Raw genomic sequence first — 21,727 nt, 5'->3', positions numbered from 1 at the left:
AGTATATTTAGAAAAGTTACTATACATTTTAATAAATGTATGTATGTAAAAGGAACATAATGAAAGAAATAGGGCGTGCGGTAAGATGTATGAATTAGCAATTTATTGATTATACTATAATGATTATTTATAAGTAGGTATTGTTGATACCTACTTATAAATAATCTACCTGCTACTGATTCACATGTGTGAGCGTTTTGAAGTCTATGTTCAGGCCGACCAGCTTAAGTTCCACTTTTCAGATTATTTCACTAATTAAATGTAGTGGTTATAATAAAAATAATTGTACACAAAACATAATGTCACTCTTACTACAATACAAATAAAAACTTAACCATCACGTTATTTAAATATATCTTCTCAAAAACAGCACCATTTACAGAGTATCCTTCTACCTAATCCTCTCAGGCCTAAATATATAAAACGAATACAATATAAGTATATCATTTTGGTTTTTAGCTTAAAAATTAACATCCCACCCGGAGGTCTCGTCTGGTGGTAACTTATCTTTGGGATATTTTTCAAAGTTAGATAAGTCTAGGTCGCTGTTAACAGGTTGCACCAATGGCGCCTTCATCTTGCCTTCGCGTAAAGCTTCCCAGTCAAAGCCGAGGAACCATCTGGGTTGTGAAAAAATGCATGTAAAAATTTCATATTTAGTTTTGTACTACTTAATGTTATCGTTTTCTCAATAATATTTTTCAGTTTTTTGTATATATAAAATAGTGGTTTCCAAAGTGGGAGTTAAATGATTTTATACTTACTTGTGATTTTTGATATCGGCGATGCCGTTCTTGAGGTATCCGAGACGCTCGGCAGGCACGGCGCGACATAACTTGCGGATGAGCATCTGAGCGGACTTGGGCACACGAGGATGGAAGGCGACGGCATCAATGCCGCGCAGGATGAGCGTGTATGTCTTCATGTGGTCGCCGCCAGCCGCGCGGAAGGGCGGCTTGCCCACCAGCAGCTCGTGCACGAATACGCCCAGTGCCCAGCAGTCAACGGCACGGTCATGGCCCTGTTCATTACGATAGAGATGTATGTTTGAATAAGTATTTAATTACATTTATATATTGTAACATGTAACTGTTTGACGTTTATACATAGATTAATATTCTACATAAAATCAAAAACCATGTCGCGTATTAGCACACGTAAGGAAACGAATGCACGAGTGAGTGCGTGAAGCGTGACCGCATTCGATAAAAGTGCTTTGCGTCAGAAACGAGTTTGAGAAATATTCAATTCAAGCATCTTAAAGCATTTGAATCTGGTTTTAGATCATGTACACAATACGGCTACTGCTGAAGTTAAGATTACGAGCGATATCAGAATCAGTTTACCCATGGATAAGCAGGTAGTTACAGTCTAGAGATTGCTTCTTCAGAAATGTCATCTTAAAATAAAAAATCCAAATCAGATTCTAATCAAATTTGAAATCATTCTTATGGCTAAAAAGTACATCCACTTTACTAATACTAGTAGTTAATAACTACCTACTTATGTGTCTACTCATTTAAGCCGACAGTTATTGTTTGTTTTTTTAATTACACTACTATTTCGTATAGTAGCAACGTAGAATTTATGAATTACTCCTAATTAAGACTTATTCTTTAACACCAAAAATTTGAGACACAAACAAAAAAAAAAGTATTAAGTTGCATTCATTCGAAGGCTACGTAAACCGTTATCGTTTATCGATTCCTACCACCTAGGTTACTACTACTAGTACCCAGTACAAACGATCCCCTAAGAAATTATTGATTACGCTAACAGCTGTAAATATCTTATTACCTTGACCTCAGAGAAAAACAATTATATAAGCACATTGAAAACCATTAAAATGAGGTTTACTTGAGTTCCTAAATATGAACAGATTTTCTTTATTTAAACTACTACTTTTAAAGTGTATTTGTATTGTACCTATTGGTTACAGTTTACCTACATTCAGTAAAGTTATATATAATAAAACGTTTTAATAAACAGATACCGAAGGTTTTTTTTGGGATTATTTAATGCTGAATTTACAACCGAGGTCAATACTGAAGTAACCGAGGCATATTTTTTTCAATTTATAACTTAAAATAATAATTGAGATTTTTTGTAATGACTTAAAACTATTTTTTTACTATGTATACGACAATGAGATTTATACATAGACATGTTTAATACTTTTTAAATATTTGTTCTCATAATAACATCTATAAAAATATGTCAGTAATATAACCAAATCTATTTGTTTCTGACAAATTTTGAAATTACAGTATTGGAGCACTGCTTAAATATCAAGCTAATTTTAACAGCTAACTCTTAACACATGTTTTTTACCATCTAATATCCACGGTTGCCAGACAAGATCATTATCTCCATCATTCAATCATCAGAAGGAAAACAAAAATAATGAATGAAACTGTTTTATTAAAAAAAACTATAACGAAATTGGGTTCGACATTTAAAGAAAGACCAAACGCACAAAAGAAGCAAAGCTTAAACTACTAGGATTACTATAGAATAGAAAGACAAATGACTGATCATAACTGTTAAAAAATCTGGCGGCGGTATACATATGCTAAAAAGCAAGACTATCGATTATTTCCGTATCTTAATATTTAAAACCAATTTAAATTGTACGTAAATGAAATGTCAAAATGACATTGCGGCTAGCCTTTAATTAATAAATAAAATAAAATACATTTAGCGAAATAATCTGCGCCCTCTTGGCACAAATAAAAGCCAAAAATAAAAAAAAATACATTAAAATCTCACAATACCTTATTGAGCACAATTTCAGGTGCTACATATTCGGGGGTACCGGCAAAAGTCCAAGTTTTGCTGTTTGTCGTCAATCTCTTGGCAAAGCCAAAATCAACCTGCAATAAAAAGGTTGCAATAAATGGTACCTTATTCCGATACTAACATAATTTTATTTTATTAGAATATAAGGTCTTAAATGGTTTGAAGAGGATAACTAAAATTAGGTTATCACAGTGTGAGTACCCACCCACTCATCAAAGCATACGTATAATTTTTTTTAAATGGTAATCCTGTTTCCTGACATAATCATTTCGTTTTTGAATTCATACATTGCAAATAAAAAAAAATGTTAATGGCACTGAAGACGGTATTAACATGCGTTAGTTGAGTGGGCGTTCCATTTGATACGTACTATTTATGATAAATACTATTTAAGTACTAACATAAATTAAAAATATCTTTAATAAATAAATCCTATGCCCATTAAATCATGCTCAATGTGATAATATATATAGGGTAATATTTATTTTTGTAATAAAGATAAGACGTACTAATTTAATGTAACCCCGTTTATCCAACATCAAGTTCTCAGGTTTAAGATCTCTGTATATGATATCCTTAGAGTGTAGATACTGGAATGCTTCGACCACGCAGGCGGCCATAAAGCGGGAGATGTTCTCGGGGAAGTACCGTTGTTTCTGCAGTATAGTCCACACATCACCGCCCAAAACAGGTTCCATGAGAAAATATATATACTTATTGTCTTTAAATGTACGATATAATCTGTAAAAAAAGATATATTATATAACATCAATAATAGATACATAAGTACGTACGAATGTATGTATTATTAATGTAAATTATTTTTGCGTCATAATGATTAGTCACATGATATGGCTAGTGGCTAGACATCGTACGCATCACGTACGCATGCGCATCCCTTTATTAACTAATTTAGCTAAGTGTTCTGTTCTTAACAATAAACTTTATGAGAAATTTAAGATTTTAAAAAATGAACTTTGTATTCTAAAATTTAACGTATTATTATGTTATATATCAAAAAATCAACAAAAATATAACATATTTATGTGAATCTTGTGTGTTTTTGATATCTTCAAATATTTGGTCATATTTTAGATTAAAGCAACCTACCATATAGCATCTACTTGTAAAATATTTTACAGTGAGATTTTACCTGCATATAAATCTACTTTTACACGCCATCATAAGGTTTTTCTCGTTGAAAGCATGTTCTTGTTGCTGCTGCTGTACCATGTCCACTTTTTTAAGGCATTTCAGTGCAAAAGTTAGCGAAGGATTTCGCTTATATTGTACGAGTTCCACCCGCCCAAATCCGCCTACTCCCATGGTACCCACAATTTCCAGATCTTTTAATTCCACATATTCGTATTCTATCAAAGAAAATAATAGTTCGATTACTTAAATAGGAATAGAGAGAATTCATTCATTTTTATTATAATTATAACAAATTAAAATGTACCAATTTTAAAGATACTTTTTAAATGTTTCGTGTATCATTCTTTATCCTTTTGCTAATGTACCTACACGTAATAAAAATCTCTTGCTTACTCTTGACCATATTTTTATTACAATCACATAACTCATAATCGATCTAGCATTATCTTAAGTTTATCGTAAAACTTACTCTATTTGAAATCCATAAATATCGAAATAATTACCACGTAACCACAATAACATCATTTTACAATAACAAAAACAATCGGTGTTTTTTTTTAAATTCCAAATTAAAATTATATTACTTAGTTATTTATAAATACATATTTCTTTAATTGAAGTATAATAAATTGGGTTTAGCCTTACCGCTTTTGACAACTGATGTCTTTTTTTGCTGAGAGGGCCTTGGATCTGAATGTCTTACATTTTTCAATTCTTCCAAATTACCCAATAGTTCTGTGAAAGGTCTGCAAAATAACATTCACCTGTTCAAATTCATGCCAGAAAATTTCCGATTCGAGTTCGGATCACTAGCTATTTGTATGTTTATTTCAAGTTATTATATGAATATATTTTGAAGTAAAATACCCTCGTTCAAGTGTTAAGCATTCTACGCCGGGTGGAAGAGCGGTGACACTGGCAAGGCGGCGATCTTCGTGTAGTAACGCCTGCTCGCCGAAATATTCACCTCTCCGAAGAGAACCTACGCGCCTTTCGCTTCCATCTTCTTCTCGTTTAGTTACTGTTACTGTGCCTCCACGAATTATGTAAAATTTGTCGCCACGATCTCCTTGTCTGACCACAATCGTACCCGCGGAAAAGAATTCCTGCCAAAAATTAATTATTAATTTAAAATATAAATTTATGCGAAAAAATTAAGCTTTAATGTTATCGTCGATTTGTTTGTTTTTGTTTCTAATTTTAATTTTTCCTTATCTTTAAGATTGAACTATTATTATTGCTATCAAATTGCATTTTTTTACATGATTTTTTTTTTGAGACCATAATAGTATGACGAAACAGATAGTTAATATAAATAAAAAATAAGTAATTATAAACTCATAACGAACCCGTTTCAAAAATTCTGCAATCTTAGCTAGTTCAATCGCATGGATGCCTTGAAGAAGAGGTACGGATGACAAGAAACGAATGTTATCTTCCATTTCTTGACGGCCACTACGGACCATAATCTTTTGAAAAACTCGTCGTTCTAGTGTCCATACTTTTGCTTCAGTAATGCCTTAAAATTTTAATATTATAAAGTGGAAATAATATACAACAACCTTATAATATAATATAACATTTAAACCTAGTACTTAATAATTAAATGAACAACGAAATTTCATTGCTAAATGTTACATTTCTTAGTAATTTCATTAAAAAAGATAGATAAACGAAGGTTACAATTACATTTCTTAAGTTTAAGAATATTTAAATAACTTATTATAACATTTTGAATGTTGTAAGTAGAGTATTTAAAAAAACCTACAACGAATAGAAGCGAATCTTTTGGCTTTGTACAAAATGGCAAGTTCTCCAAACGCTTCTCCAGGTCCGAAGTTCTTTACCACTTGACCTCCTTTTAATACTTCAAATTGTCCGTACGCTGAAACGAATAAATGACTTCCACTTTCTCCTTCACGAATCATGAGACTACCAGCTGGAAATACTTGAGAACTCATTGCCTCTACGACTGCAAGAAGACGTTCTTCGTCCATTATATTTCTTAAAAAGTCATTAGCCATAATGGCTTTTTTTATTTGTTGCGATGACCTGTGGATGCAAGGTAAAATTAAAATGAAATTAAAAACAAACTTTTCGTTTAAAAAGTAATTCAATATTTTTATCTGATAAAGTGATAAATGTACATGTTTTTTGATCTTGACAATGTATTAACGGGAAATAATCAAGGAATTTAATATTAATCAGAAAGAAATAAGTTAAAGTGTGATAATAGACAGGTATTATATCTATATCGTGAAAATTATTCATGTATTGCAATATTTTTATCAGTTAACAATAACATTAGAAAAATATTTAGGCCGAATGTTGTTACTCACTTTTCATCTTTAGTAAATTTCTCATAATTTAAATCGGTCGGAAATCTTTCACCATCCAAAGGTGTATGAGGCGCAATTATACCTCGTTTGCGCCGTGCACGTTTCTCAGGATCGGTTTGAACTAGATCTGAAATGGTCTTACGACCGGCGCTGCTTTTTCTCTCATCCGCATTTTCACTGTCAGAATCTCGTTGGTTGCTAAAGTCAATGATAGATTTTTCACTTTGAATGCTCATGTAACTCGACTTCTTACTAGATCCCCCAGGATCAACCGATAATGAAATGCTTTTTTTGAAATGTGAAGCATTGCCATTGATGACAATGTTTTCGACCTTTGGAGTTTCAGGGACTACTTCGGGAAATCTCTGAAATTAAAAATATAATTGTCGCACTTTAAGTTATGGTAAAAATAGGAAATATTTTCCCGAGCGCTATTAATAATAAGGGGTTTTAAACGTCGAATTCCGTCAAACCGCATTGGAGCAGCGTGGTGGAATATGCTCCAAACCTTCTCCTCAAAGGAAGAGGAAGCCTTTATCCCAGCAGTGGGAAAATTTACAGGCTGCTAATGCTAATGCTGAACGTCGAATGCACAGGGAGACTGGCGAAACTCGCGACTGCCCTAAGCACAGGTGTAAAACCTGTTCTTTAGACTGCTATATTGCTAAAAAAAATGGTACATTTTTAAATTATAAAAAGTTTTTATACAACTCTATTAAAACTATAATATTTCATACATATATTTCAAAGTGGGATTATAAAAGTTTTCATCAATCTGAAGAAGCAGTAAATAGTGCTAATACTTCGCTTTGGGTTGAATAATATATTATTTAAGATTAATTAACGCATTTATTTTTAAACTCAAAATTGTTAATTACTATAACATCATGTCAAGTAGAGTGTGTTTAATTTTGCGCTATACAGTAAATGTAATGCGTAATTTTTATACCTATTAGCATATGCTTATTAGGTAAATATTTCCTTCAACGTCAAGTGTTAGATATTGTATGAAATTAATAAAAAGTAGTCATATTGACTGCATAAAAATCTTTGATTAGTTCGGATTCGAATATCTATCGAGTAGTTAGGGAAGTGGAATTAATATATAACTAGACAAGAACTGAATAGTGATAATATATAAGTAACTATATATAAACATAATATTTATATAACCTATGTGTAGAAATATATCTATACGTAGAAAAATATATAACAATGAAAAAATAATAAGGCATTGTGGGAAAAGTCTCTTAAAAAGGACGATTAGCTCCAACTTCAGCGTTGGCTCCAGCTATAGGTTTAGTAAAATATCAGCAGATCTTCGCTGTGGTGTGGCCTAACTAAAACTTAAAAAAGGCATGGGCAACTGTGAGCCCGTGGATTGTTTAATTCAAATAAATATCTACTGTATTTAGTGAAGCCATGTACCCACTTATAGTATTTAACATCATTATTGTTGTCTTTGTATATAAGACGTGTTAAATTAAAAATCTATTTAAAAAACACATGTTTTAATATGAGTTTTATCTTTATTTAAATCTTCATTTATTTTGATTTATCATTAAACAATTTATCAGTAAAAGAATGCTTTGATTTTTAACGATTGATATATCCGCCTTGGAAGAGATCGATGGTTTTATAAAAAGATTAAATTATTTTTAATAAGTTATCTGTTTCTTTGATTTAAAATAAGTAATTAATTGTATATAATGCTTTGTATGTATAATAAATATTTTGCTTATGATATTAATGAATTTACTTAAATGTCAATTTACAATACTTTTACATCATTAAATTATCTTTGGCGCGAAATATAAATTAAATTATTACTAATTACTTTTCCTCTAGACTAATTTAAATTATTTGAGTGTGTTTGAGCCGAGATGGCTCAGTGGTTAGAACGCGTGCATCTTAACCGATGATTGCGGGGTCAAGCCCAGACAAGCATCACTGAATTTTCATGTGCTTAATTAATGTTTATAATTCATCTCGTGCTCGGCGATGAAAGAAACTCAGGACGCGCTTAGGACGCTCGTATTCTGAGCCCTTAAGTGGGTTCTCAACATCCAGGCTTGAGGCTTAATTTAACTCGCCTACGTCGCCGGGTGACGCTGTAGAGGCTATAGGCAATACACATTTCGAAAAAAAAGGTGGGAAATTTAAAGGCTGTTGATGTATGGTTAAGCATTTTATTAAAGTTTGTTCCTACTTTCATCCAGACACATTTCCAGTAGATATTCGCTGTAGTAATGTTTGCTTTCAAAGCGATATCTGCTTTCTAAGCGTTAACTAAGTATTTAAGCGTTCATATATTACTTGTTAAGTGACAACTTCAAACGAGATGTTTTCTTAAGTTTTAAATAAAAAAAGTACATTGCATAAGAGTCGTAACGAAAGTGAAATATTTTTTTACACGAAGGAAAATAAGCTATTATTTTTGTATGGATTAATATTCTTTTGTAAATGATAACACATATCTGGGTTAATTTAAGTGACTCAATCAACTGATCCGATTTTTTTAAGGTAACTAAGGTAGGCAGTGCATAGGCAGTGGATACTATGCAAATCTTAATAATGTATAGAAAACGTATCGACGCAAAATAATCGTAGATAGACTATTTGGCTGTGTAACTCCGTCTTATGTTTTAAAACGTGTATTTATACAAATAATCGTAATTATATTTTAACTACACATGTTTTAGTGTTTCTGTTAGTAGTGATTTCATGATTTATATTTTTTTAAATAATATAATAAATTATTAATTATATACAATTAATAATAATAATTACCCAAAGAAAACTCTACTCATTAATAATATCAGTAACGGCTTATGTAGCGTGTATTTTACCTACTTTCTATTTTATGATAAGCTAGTTGGGAATTTACATCCACGGCAATTATTTTTGATACGCAAAGGAATACTTAAGAATATTAAGATTTCCCACTTCAAATTTTGGAAGATATTTGTCCTTATATGTTATAGATTAACAAATAACCAAAACAAAATATTTAAATTCAAAATCGTAATGACTGTACAGAAATGTAGAAATGAATATTATATACACAATGCTCGGATTAAAAATTAAACAAAAGATGAGCAATTGTCGATACTTACAATAGTTTCTCTTCGTGGTACAGAATCACTTCGTTCTCTTACGGGAGTGGCAAGATTAAATCCTCCTTTGGACGCCCATTTGAATGGCGGACACAGCACCATATTAAATATTTGTTTGTACTTTTCAGATTTAGTGCATTATAAAAGTAAGGCTATCGCGCGATGCGAAGCGTTCACGTTGCGAACTAAGACTGCTCGATCGGCGCACAAGCAGCCCTTATCGCAAACACTAGATAATCTTGCCATACCGATTGTTTTAATTATTCCGTGGCAAACGATGATTACTATTTATTATCGAAGAACCTTGCAATCTTATCGCTACAAATTGTATCTTCTCACCAAATCAAAACTATTCATAATAAAGCAGTCGTCAGTTATCAATAATAATTTTATAAATATAATCATTTTTGGCTTGTCTAACTCACACGTCAAGTAACATCGTTGGGCCGGTTTTATTTCTGTCGAAAAAGTTTCTCTTTTCATTTTGAATGGTAGTTTTGGGGTATAATAAAGGGCATTAGCAAATAAAAACACATTTAAATTCATACTATAATTTATTAATAACGTAAATGAGTACACAATGCCAATGGCTTTAAATGATTTACTTCATTCAACATTTCCCATTTGAAAAAAATATATATTTACAATAGGAGAGAAAATCAGCTCTGCAATCTATGATAAAATTGCCACACGAAAAATCTATTCATTACTTTATCACAAATCGCACGAGAGGGATCGCTGTGCACTCGGCTCGATAACATTCGACAACAAAAAACCGCATAACGGCCGGGTCTGAGCTTCCGCGCTAGATTAAAATGTGCATCGATTCTATAAAATGTGCCAAACGGAAGACAACCATCAGGTATAACAAACGTAAGTTTTAAGGTATATTAAAAAACTTTAAAACGTTTTAATATTATACGTACAACATACAGATACGGAAATTGAGCACGGTAATTAGTATCTATTCAGTGACGCGTGCGACTCGCAGCGTGACGCGCGCGGCGGACAGCCACACCCCCTCCCCCCCCCCGGGGCTCTGACGCGAACGAGTCACGCACGCGAGCCGCGCCGGGACACGTCCGCGACCTCAACAATTACATCAGATACTTGGACACGAAGGCGTCGATATCAACCCTGCTAACATCTGAGTAAACTACACTATCTGAGTAGCGTCGACGAGTGCAATTGACGAACAAGTGATACTTATGAACTCGCTAAGTTAACAATAATTCGCGCAACATGCGGCGGCGTCGCCGATAACATATGTACAGCGTGGCTAACGACTCTACTGATATGAGGCCGACGGGAAGCCACGGGTCGGTTTGTGCACAGCGGTATCGAATGAACGGTTCGATTTGATTTAACATCTCTTAAAAAACGAGAAACAATCGTTGATACAAAATACATAATATTATCCTTAATTTAACGATTATTATATTATAATACATTGATCTTGATGATTTCTTTTCAAAACCTTATTGTAGCACACTAACCATTTTGTCAGATATGTCATTTAAATTCAGATTTTTCTCCGAGTAACAATTTGGCTTAGAATATGAAACACCTAAAATCTTAAATAATTCATTTCGTATATTTTAATTTATACTTTAATTTCATCAAAATCATCTATAAAAGTTAAAATAAAATTATAAAATCAGCATCGATTTAGAGAGATAGAGAGAGATCAAGTACACGTGGCGACTTTGGGCCGGGTGAGCACGCAGCCAGAGAGCTCTTGCCTTAAAACTAATCTTGTACCGCGTCCAAAATGCGCTATGTGTACTTGCATTACAAAAACGATAATCAAAAATTTGATTCAACACAAACATTTGTGACATTGTTCACTACGAAAAATATATAAAATCATAATCATCGATAAGATTCACGTGTACTTGTAACTGTACTTAGGTACAAAATTGCATAAAAAATCTAAAAAATCAGTAAAGTATAAAACTAAAACCTTAAAGATAAACATTCATACATGAGTATTTAGCGATAAAGCACAGTATTGTTCGAAGCTGCAACATGACTACAGTAACGTATAATAATAATAAATTTAAGCCTAAACATAAAGCCAGTGGCACTACTAGGTGAGTGAAGTATACCAAGTCGGCAATCAGAAAATATGACACATAGAACTTCTACAGAGAATATTAACTTACAGTTTATAATTCAGATATACCAAAAGTGTACTTCGTAGTTATCACATAAAACCAGTAGGAGCAACGCGAGCACCTTTAAACCTATACGATTGTGCGCGAAAAGACTAGAAATTCTAAACGGACGTAATTAGAAACCGCAAATTTTTCTTTGAACCTTTTGTCTTATTGTACAAACGAGCGGCTCGTCTTCATCGTGTACGTAATTAAAGCTATTAATGCAGACGGCACTGCGCTATCTTATGACTTGAAACGTATACCGATGTTGCAACGGGCAACATACGAAACTGTAAAAAAACAACTAAATCATAAAGAAATGCACAGTAATTGTTCAAACGTCGAAATAATAACAATCTACGGTCGTCTTAATCCCTTCGCAAACACAATTTTGCAACAGCGCACTTGAAATCAGATCTGTATGACGATAAAACGAAGGTAAGCTAATTAGTTATGAGTTTTGATTACGAATTACGTGCACAACTTGTAGATTTTTTAAGTTTTTCTAACTGAAAGACTATTAAATCTAATGAGAAGAAACGAATGACATGCAAAGCTCTGCGAACGTATGAATCGATGGGTTTTTGTGCTTTGGTATAAACGTTGAGCGAATCCATAGATGGTTATAATATTTTACAATTCTAATGCAAACGTTAGATCTAAACATTACGATTCCTAAGGGGTTGGACCCGTACGCATATTTGTTCCATAAAATGAAGGTTTATCAGATAGCACTGTAAAGTTAGATACAGTAGAAGTAGTATTAAACATAATTACAAGGAGAAATCTCAGTGATATGTAGAACTCCACAGAGTACTCTTTACTTACACTACATCTAAAGCATTACTCGCCTACCTTCCAGTTAAGTTAGATATTAGAACTAACGACCGATAAACGATTCGGCCCACTCTACAGGACTGCAAAGTAAATATTCCAATTATTCTATTAACGACAGCGAAGTGTACAGCGTGACTGAAATAAACACTTATTTATAGAGTATCGCTTGGACTTTGAAGTCGGAAGCGCGGCGCAATAAACTAAAGGCGTCGAATAACTGACGCACTACTTCGTCGAACTCTAATTCATTTAGTAACAATTGTGTCTCACGTCGACATACGTACGTACGTGTACGCGTACACACGCACTACATTAGTTACGAAACCGATGTCGTCGATAGATGGCTATGCAATAAAGATCCAAACGATACTCGAAACCGTCTATAATTATATTAGTGGTTACGATCAAAATGTAGAAGGTAACAATTGAAAAATATACGTGTAAATAACAACCGAGCAAATGGCACCACTATCTATACGCACCACATTGTAAATGTTATTAAAATATACTACAAAACGACTAACTACATACCGAAACTATGTAGGAGGAATTTCAAATGTATCCTTGCGTCGAATACAATCGATCTATAATGTAGGAGTATACGTATAAAATACAGATAAAATAAAACACAGTATCAAAAATAACATTTCACGGTAAAACAAATTTAGGGGACAGCACACCGTTCCACACCGTTTCCAGCCCCTCACCGCGAGTGTGTGTGTGTGTGTCTGGGTGCTAACCACTCCATTCGAATGTTGTCCGGCGAACTACTCGCAGTGGAAGCGTTAAAATAATCATTTATTAAATTAAGAGTATGTTGTAAAATTAGTAAAACGTGTTCGAATTCATATTTACAATTTTTTATATGATATGCAAGTGCAAAGCTCACTAAATATATCGTTACATGAATTTGTCTATTGTCAATAGTATGAATGTAACAACTACTCTAGGAGACCGCACATCGACAACGTGTCGGCACAATATCGCGTAACTCTTACAAATATCTAAGAACGAATGCATTCCGTTAGCTGCTCGCACTTGTATATGCATTTCCCACGTAATTTACAATACAGTTCAACTTAATAAACTATTTCTGTTAGAAATTTTAATGACTTTGGTATTTATAAGTTCCTGGCCCGATGGGCCTAGTTGGACTCTTGACGACTGCTATCCAAGCTTACTTAGACAGTACTCGGCTAGCACTATTATTACTGATACCTATAATTAATTTTTGTACGTTTACAAAGAGAGTTCATTGTCATGTTACGTAAAGATGACGAAGTTTTCATATTCGAGTAATAAAATCCTACTTTGTTCCACTGGCTTAGTATGGCGCGAATCTGTTGTATCCGCTTCTGTAGACGGCAGTCTGCAACAAAAAGTTTCTAGTTCAAATTTTTACGTTTAAAATCGAGCTCGAATTTATATTTTCGATTCGAAGGTAAAACAAAATATGTAGTCCATGAAATCCAAGTCCCGTTGACAATATAATGACTGGCAATGTTTATTTACAGAATTTTTCTCAAATTTATAAATAAAAAATATAATTAACATAATGTTCTTACCCCATATCCTGTCACTGGTCCAATACCGTGGCCTAAATACGGGTCTGCATACTCCCGTCCGTACCTGTATAACCGGAAACAGATTTAAATCGAAGTGGAGGATGAGTACCTTTTCCTTTGATTTAATTATAGTAACCGCAAAGTAAAGGTACACATATAGGTACATACAAAATATAGGTAGCTATATCAAAATTGTATATGCTAGTTTTTGTCTTCCCTAGATGCTCCGAGGAGGATGCTCGTATCAGCCGGATTTGAACCAGCATTAATTTAAAATTCACGAATTCTAACATGACATTTCAGCTCACCTCGTGTATAACGTTTCAAAGAGAATACATCAGGTACTCGATTATCATAGATATTAGATAATAAAGTTTAATGCTATCGGATTGTCGCGATAGTTCCTACACGGGACACCGATCTCTATATAGATAGGCTCGCTCGGTAAGTATGCTGTACACGAACGCAAGCGAGGAGTCGGTAAGCGACGTAAGCGACGTAAGCGACGTAAGCGACGGGGGCGATGAGCGGGAAAGAACAAAGTGTGCGGAGCTCACGTGGCGGCGAGGGGCGCGAGCGCGGCGGGCGCGGGCGCCGCGTTGACGGCGGCGGCGGCGGCGCGCGCGGCCGCGCCGTAGTTGGCGGCCGCCGCCGCCGCCGCCGCGTGCTGAGCCGTCGTCAGCGGGGACTTGAGCAGGGGCGCCGCCGCCGCCGCTGCCGCCGCTGCGGCCTGGAACACCAACGCGACACACTCACCATCGTTTAGGGGCGGGGCCCGAGGCTGCGCGTCGAGGGACACGAACGTGTTTCGACTTTAAGTTGCGCGTTGCGTTCGGCTATTTATTAAATATCTTTTGTCGTCGAACTCTCGGGCCGCTCGGCTCGGCTTATTTATTATTATTAATATCTGCCATATTTTAGATCGTGTACTATATTTTTCCGACGCATTGCATATGTTTGAACAATGAGCCCACAGAGGCGCATTCATAAAATATGTATGTAATTGCTATATAAATATTCGATTATGGACATGGGTTAGTTCTGGTATGTTTCGAGATACATGTCGTTTAATACCTGAAATATGTAGATGATATCTTACCACGTCGCAATTTCCGAGATCGATGAGGTGTAGCTTCGAATGTGAATATATGCCGATAGTACTTAAGTTTGATAGAATAAAGCAGAAGTGATGCATAAAAACTATCAAAACACAATAAATAAACCGTCGTGTAATTTATTTACAAAATAAACATGCAACGTTCCTGAAACACAAATCTGCAATAGGTTTGTAATTAATCATATTTTTCCGCAGCAACCTTATGTATTAGAGACATCGTTCGTTGTTGCAGAAAAATATCGATTCGAGGTGATAACAGACGATGAGCATGCAATACGTAATCGATAAGAAACAATATACGCTTCTGACACAAACTACAACAGTACAAGACGCGGTGTCATACTCAAGTCACTAGACTAACTACTTGGTGATGGTTAGTAGTCAAGAGAATGACAAGACGTGATCGAGTGTTGTGGGCTCAATGTTCTACTCGGAGCATGATGTCAATTAGCATCTGATCGTCAACTCACAGCTTGCGCATACGCCTAAGACTAAGTCACCCACCACAATACTAACGGACAAGGATCAACTGAATGGGAAGCAAAGGGCCGCGCCGACGGCGTCATCTCAGTTACCACAACACATTGTGCACGCTGCGTACGTGGACCGACCGACGGGACCGCACTATACAATAATAAACAGCAACCAAAATCCCAGCACTCACTCCACAATGATTATCAAACTGTACTAGCGTGGTGGAACATGAATTAGAAAGCGATAGAAATACAGATATAATATTATATAGATCTCGCGACTCGCGACTCGCGACGGTTACCTCGGCTGCGGGCTTCGCCGCCTGCAACAACACACGGACGGTCACACGGCCGAAAGCTCACATCATCTTATCGCACTCGGTATTGTATCGGTATTCACACACCATTAGTCGGGAAGTAATTACCTGGAGTCTGTAGTTGGAGTCCGCAGTGGCAGCTGCTGCTAAGAACGGGTCGTAATACACACTGTGGATTGGAAAGATCAGCAAATTAAAGGCATTACTTTGAAAACATTAAGCACAATACGTTTTTTAAATAAGGAGCTATTTAATTGACCCATGTTTACAAGGTCGCCAAGATTTAAGACAAATAATTAAGCGTTATTTGATATAACGACAAAAAATTTAAACTGTTTTATTATTACTGCTATTTATAAACATAAATTTAGAAAAGTTCAAATAGTAAACGAAAAATAATAAAGTTATTAAGTGTATATACACTTCAGAATAGCACATATTATAAATGGACTTACAACGGCCTTTTTATACTAAAAACATTACGCAGAAAGTCAAATTATATGCTGCTTCTATTAAACCTAGAAAATATTTAATTTAAATGTTATTGTAAACTTCTGCAAACAGCTTCTTAGCATTATATGATTATGTTATATAAATATTAAAAAAAATAGACTTAAATTACCGGTGAAATGCAATATTGATTACATAATATGTTCACTACACCACTACTTGTTAAGCGTTATACAAATTTTAGTGCAGAAGAAAATTTAGCTGCAATTTTTTAAAAAAGAAAAATAAAAGATTTTCTATGTGTTGAATGATTAATTAGTTTCATATTTACTATGCTTTAAAGAAGAAAGGAAAAGAAGAATAGAACAACAACATTCCTTTAGCAAATAATTGTTTAGTCTAATCACATACTAAACGTATAACTAATAAGAATATTAAAAATAAGTAGAAGATATATCATATTTATGTACATCATTAAAACTAAACATACAAAATACTAAACGGACGGTTAATATCGAGGAACGATTTAAATTAATCTATAGTTATTATTAAAAGTTACTACGTACTACAAGTTAATAATCAAGACCATGAATAATACTTTTATTATAGCTCAAAAAGCGTTTTATGACCGTGAGTAAGTTGTGTTATTACTAGTACAAACTAAAAGTATTATTTGCTCATACCAATGACGTTAGAAGTTGGACGGGATGCGGTAGGAAGCTTAATGGTAACGGTTAAGGGGAAGGTTATCAAAGGACAAGCCTCGCCTCCTGTTTAAATTTTCAAAGTGATTTGTATCTGTACTGAAGGTGACGGCTGGGGTCGTGAGATTCAAAGAGAAAACTCTCTTTGATATTATCAACTCGTAATGAAAGACAATTTTCTCTTTGGATCATACAATCGTGCATCACGCAGCGCTCGAGCTCCATAAATGTGTTCGGTCAAAGCCGACGATGTCGTCAACAAAGTTACCGTTAGCGAAATCGACTGGGCGAGCGTCGAGGCCGGGACGCGCGACGGCGGTGCGGGTGCGGGATGTGCGGGTGAGTACTCACGGTGCGTAGGCGTGCAACGGCGAGGCGTATGCGGCAGCGCGAGGCATCACGGCGGGTTGGAGGGGGTGGGGGTGCGCCGGCGCGGCGGCGGGGGGGCGCGGGGAGCGACCGCGCAGCACGGCCGCGCCGCGCAACGCCGCCGCGGGAGCTACATGCAACACACATAGGGCTACTGGCATGCGGGTGCGGGTCGGGTGCGGGGTGCGGGGTACCTGCGTCGCTGCGCGGCGCGCGGCGCCAGCACGAGCGGCGGCGCGGGCGTGGCGGCCGGCGCCGCGCCCAGCCACGGCCACGTCACGCCGGACACCCGCAGCCCTGCGCACACATCGCGCCTCTACACACTGACTAGCCACTGCGACCTCTGCGCGACCTCTGCGCGACCTCTGCGCGACCACTGCGCCCTACCGACGGCGACTCCCGGCTCGCTGTCTATGGGTGTCGTCGGTCGCGGATCGTACCCGGATGTAGTTTTCGTACCGCCGTATGCTCATAGGTGAGTCGTAGTTATCATCTCATCATATCGTCCTTGACGCGAAGCGATTGAGATGTACGACTGCGATCGTCGGACACGACAATTTAGACCGTATTCGGTGACAAATGTCTTTTAAATAAGAAGATTGACACTATTTCGAGAAATTCCTTAGTTTATAAAAGTAACGTATCAGCTATTCCCTTTTAAATTAGATGCATATCCCAATGACTAAAACGTTATTTTCAACAATTAATCACAAATAAACAATAAATCTATGTTACTATTTACGATGCACTAAAATGCAATTTCAATGACTAGGATGAATATATATTATTGACATAGACAGAGTACCGGGCGAATCAAGGCCATGCTACATTACAGCACGACTGAAATCGTAATATCAAGAGGATCGTAATGCTCACCACCGTGCGATCGATCAACACATATGTACCTACTTTCTGGTCTAAAAAGCATGGCCGTTAGGGTTGATTTTTACAGATGCCTCGAAATAGATCTGTCACATACAACATCTCATCGAGCAATAGTACTAATAAACCATAGTCCCACCACATAAGTAAGAAAAGATCATGCTCGAATGAATGTTATTATAACAATGTAACGCGTAAGCTTTGGTCGAGGAATGAACGATGAAGTAGGGAAGACGGCTCACCTTCGGGCCACTGGACACACACTGAAACAAATAAAGAGAATTATTACAATTTCGTAGTGCCTCGGTGTCGCTAGGCTAATACAATGAAACAATCCTAGAAGACATTCTCCACTACAGAATGGAAATATTGATAGTGCAAGGCCGAAATCGCATTCATTCCAACATAGTTTAAGATAGAGGAAATATTTTCGTAATGAAAGTGAAAACTAACAAGCCCACTAGTTCTTGTGTTATTCGGATAGTGTTTGTCAGGCAACAGTGACGCCGGAGACAGTCCTCGGTATAGTAATAATAAAACGAAAAAAAACGCATGAAACAATAGCACGTAGATTTCGTAATGACCCGCTACTTTATAAAGCGTAAAACATTACAACAGTGCATATATTATTTGGCATTTAATGAAAACATAATTTTAACAAATAATAGAAATGCGTATCGTTTAAAATGAATACACTAGTTGGGAGCCCGGTATAAGAAACATGAAATAAACATGGAACGTGAGGTGCGTGCGGGGCGGCTGTCTCCGGCCGCCGGCGACTCATTCTCTATACAGCATTCACCTACGAGCATTCCAACGGATCTAACACGTAACGCGGGAACATCAACATGGACAACACCGATGTGTATAAGCCAGCACTCTCACCCAGAGTGGGAACTGATCCGTTTCTAGCCAGAATATCTGGATGGGTTAAAAGAGAAAATCCTAAGATGCATTATATTAAAATACATATTACAAACAAATTATATCAGATAGACTTGTGTTATTTTGTACTATTGGGGACTTTAGTGCAGCGTTAGTTTGTGGTAAATGAACAAACACAAGGGACTCGCGAATTAAGTAATAATGTTATGATCGCTTACCGTTGGGAACCGCTGGCGATTTCTTTGTCTGCACTCTCGCTGTAGCGTTATTAACCTGATTTCAGAATTAAATAGTATGTCAGAATATGTTTAATAGAGTAAGAAGTAACTGGGATAAACAATAAATTAGTTGACTTTAAAATTATAACTTTAAAAAAAAAATCAAGTGGGTGTCTTTTTAATATAAATACAAATTTGGGAGTTCGTATAAAAACAAAAAATAATAATATGGCAATAAATTCATAGGATTCGAACCTATCGTTTATATAGGAACTATATAAGGGAGATAATGTTTAATTAAGACATCATTTATTTTGGTTTTAAATAAAAAAAAATATTTTATTACTTTACCCTAAAACAAGTACATGGAGATATTCAATTTCACTTCCAAGGAAAATTTTCGCACCTTCAATGATAAAGTAACTAAAGACCTTATAGGTAGGGTGACAAGTAGTCAACAGAAAAGTATATATTATATAAAAAGGAAAAGGACGGTACGGTGTTTACGTACCGGATACGGGTACGTCGTTGTTGGAATATAAAAAATGGGCGTTAAATAAAAGGTCCAATAAATATATTGTGTGGGATAAAAATAAACAAAGTCATAAATTAATAATATTCAGACGGTGTGTGTGCAGTTAACATATTCTATTTTTTTATTTGATTTTTTTATTATTATTAAAGGTGCGATTTTGATTACAACTTATATGCACGAATATACCATTTTATTAAGTTTATAAATTTGTTGTTTGTACAACTTCAATAAATATGGCTGTACAGTTTTTAATATAGAATAAGTTTCATTAAATACAGTCAGTACTCGCACTGAAGTATAAAATATTGTGTATGGTGTCTTACCTGAGTTACATCGAGATGGTAGGGACCGTTCTACATTCTCTGTGAGACACTCTCTCATTCGATCGGCATATTAAATGACCGTCTAGAGAGTAAAGGGATAAAATAAATAAGGTTTGTATGTGGATTAGATAAGAGGGCATACTTAGTGCTAATATGCGGGGCCGGGCCCGGCTCGGCACTAGCATGGCAGTAACTACAGAGCAGACGAGCGCAGGTTGCGGTGGGCGGTGGGCGTAGGAGCGGGATGTTAAAGTTACATAGTGCTACGGATGGTATTCATTGAGTCATGCACACCTCTATCTTTCTGCCCTCAACCACGGTGCCGTGTAGACGCTCTCGTGCTCGCTCCGCATCACCACTATTTGCGAATGTTACAAAACCGAATCCCTGCATGCAAGACAGACAAAACATGCATTAAAAACAGCGTCGCTCAAAAAACAACGTGCAACAAAAATTAACATTTATGCATTGCATATTTTTATTTAAATATTCTAGTGAAATAATCGATAGGATATTATTGATTTGATTTCGTTGATAGTTTGAGCGGAATCTAGCTTAATGGGTACACAGAAGCGTTCGGATTACAGTAAATAATACATAATGTCGCTCGACCTAGCAGTTCGATCTATTGGAAAGAGTTTGTATCATTGTGTGAATATCGAAAATATCATAAGGATTATTCTATCTAATATGATAGACACTACTTCTTTAGAAAACACTAGAAATCTTTACATGAAGTGTTAGCTGCAATTTGATCTAATAGTCATCGCTCATGCAAGGGAACTACATTTGTCTACTTTAGGAATACTTTGAATATTTGCCTGACCATGGAAGGTCTGTATTGTGCGCACTTATTTAGCGAGTCTATGTCAAACTTCTTTGGTTCTTTCTAATTTGCCTGCCAGTCTCTATCGCCTGTCCTATTTTATCGTAACGGTATGTATATTATGTGCATTATTTGTACAGTGCTAAACACAGCAATTGAATAATAACAATTAAAAGCAATAATAAATAAGTTTGCCATAATTTTTACAAGTGATATGATTAACATATTTTAATATAACGCTAATAAAATACTATACATAGAACATATTAAATTTAATCTAAAATTCATTAAAATATTTGACAATATCATTTAATTCGTGCGTAGGATATGATGCTACTGTCATTACACGGTGATAACCCATAGATACAAAAAGCAGCTAGCACAGCACACAATACAGTGGAAGACGAGTCGTGAAAGTAGCAAACATGTTGCCGATTGTACGAGACGTTTTACAAATATAAAAGCATGACAGCTCTATTATCATCGCATTAACACGGGGTGCATGAATTGAATTAAATAAAGAATGGATACAGAGAGAAAAAAGTGGATGTAGAACAAGAGGGTAAAGACAGAAAGACGAAGATGTAATATGAAAAGAAAGCAGAGCTTGCGCTCTTCCATTACCCATGAGGCGCGATATTCGAAGACGCGTGATACA

General features: G+C 35.7%; 2 protein-coding genes across 11 annotated transcripts in view; both read right to left on the bottom strand.

Moving 5' to 3' along the window:
• Nucleotides 1-6: 6 nt before the first annotated feature.
• On the bottom strand, nucleotides 7-9,582 carry LOC125064512 (cGMP-dependent protein kinase, isozyme 1-like). The gene is made up of 11 exons (XM_047671597.1): nucleotides 9,410-9,582; nucleotides 6,294-6,658; nucleotides 5,723-6,006; nucleotides 5,304-5,473; nucleotides 4,822-5,060; nucleotides 4,600-4,700; nucleotides 3,953-4,169; nucleotides 3,309-3,540; nucleotides 2,775-2,873; nucleotides 765-1,021; nucleotides 7-620 (listed from the first exon to the last, which is right to left on the bottom strand). Exons 1-11 carry the CDS (start codon nucleotides 9,509-9,511, stop codon nucleotides 461-463), a joined length of 2,226 nt encoding a protein of 741 aa, XP_047527553.1. The 5' UTR covers nucleotides 9,512-9,582; the 3' UTR covers nucleotides 7-460.
• Nucleotides 9,583-9,944: 362 nt separating this feature from the next.
• Nucleotides 9,945-21,727, bottom strand: part of LOC125064843 (RNA binding protein fox-1 homolog 3) — a 74,455-nt gene continuing 62,672 nt past the window's right edge. For 4 of the 10 annotated variants that reach the window (XM_047672110.1, XM_047672103.1, XM_047672108.1 and 1 more), the window contains 8 exons: nucleotides 20,538-20,630; nucleotides 19,386-19,440; nucleotides 18,525-18,545; nucleotides 17,383-17,530; nucleotides 15,986-16,046; nucleotides 14,528-14,709; nucleotides 13,971-14,034; nucleotides 9,945-13,774 (listed from right to left, as the gene is read on the bottom strand). In XM_047672110.1, coding sequence (XP_047528066.1) covers nucleotides 13,730-13,774; nucleotides 13,971-14,034; nucleotides 14,528-14,709; nucleotides 15,986-16,046; nucleotides 17,383-17,530; nucleotides 18,525-18,545; nucleotides 19,386-19,440; nucleotides 20,538-20,630 — 669 coding nt within the window. In that variant the 3' untranslated portion in view covers nucleotides 9,945-13,729. The other 6 variants (XM_047672104.1, XM_047672107.1, XM_047672109.1 and 3 more) reach the window with 6 other exon arrangements.

This window comes from Vanessa atalanta, chromosome 6 (genome assembly GCF_905147765.1).
Source record: "Vanessa atalanta chromosome 6, ilVanAtal1.2, whole genome shotgun sequence".
NCBI classification, from domain to species: Eukaryota; Metazoa; Arthropoda; class Insecta; order Lepidoptera; family Nymphalidae; genus Vanessa; species Vanessa atalanta.
Note: the sequence above shows the minus strand (reverse complement) of the source record. Positions and strands in the feature narration are given on the sequence as shown.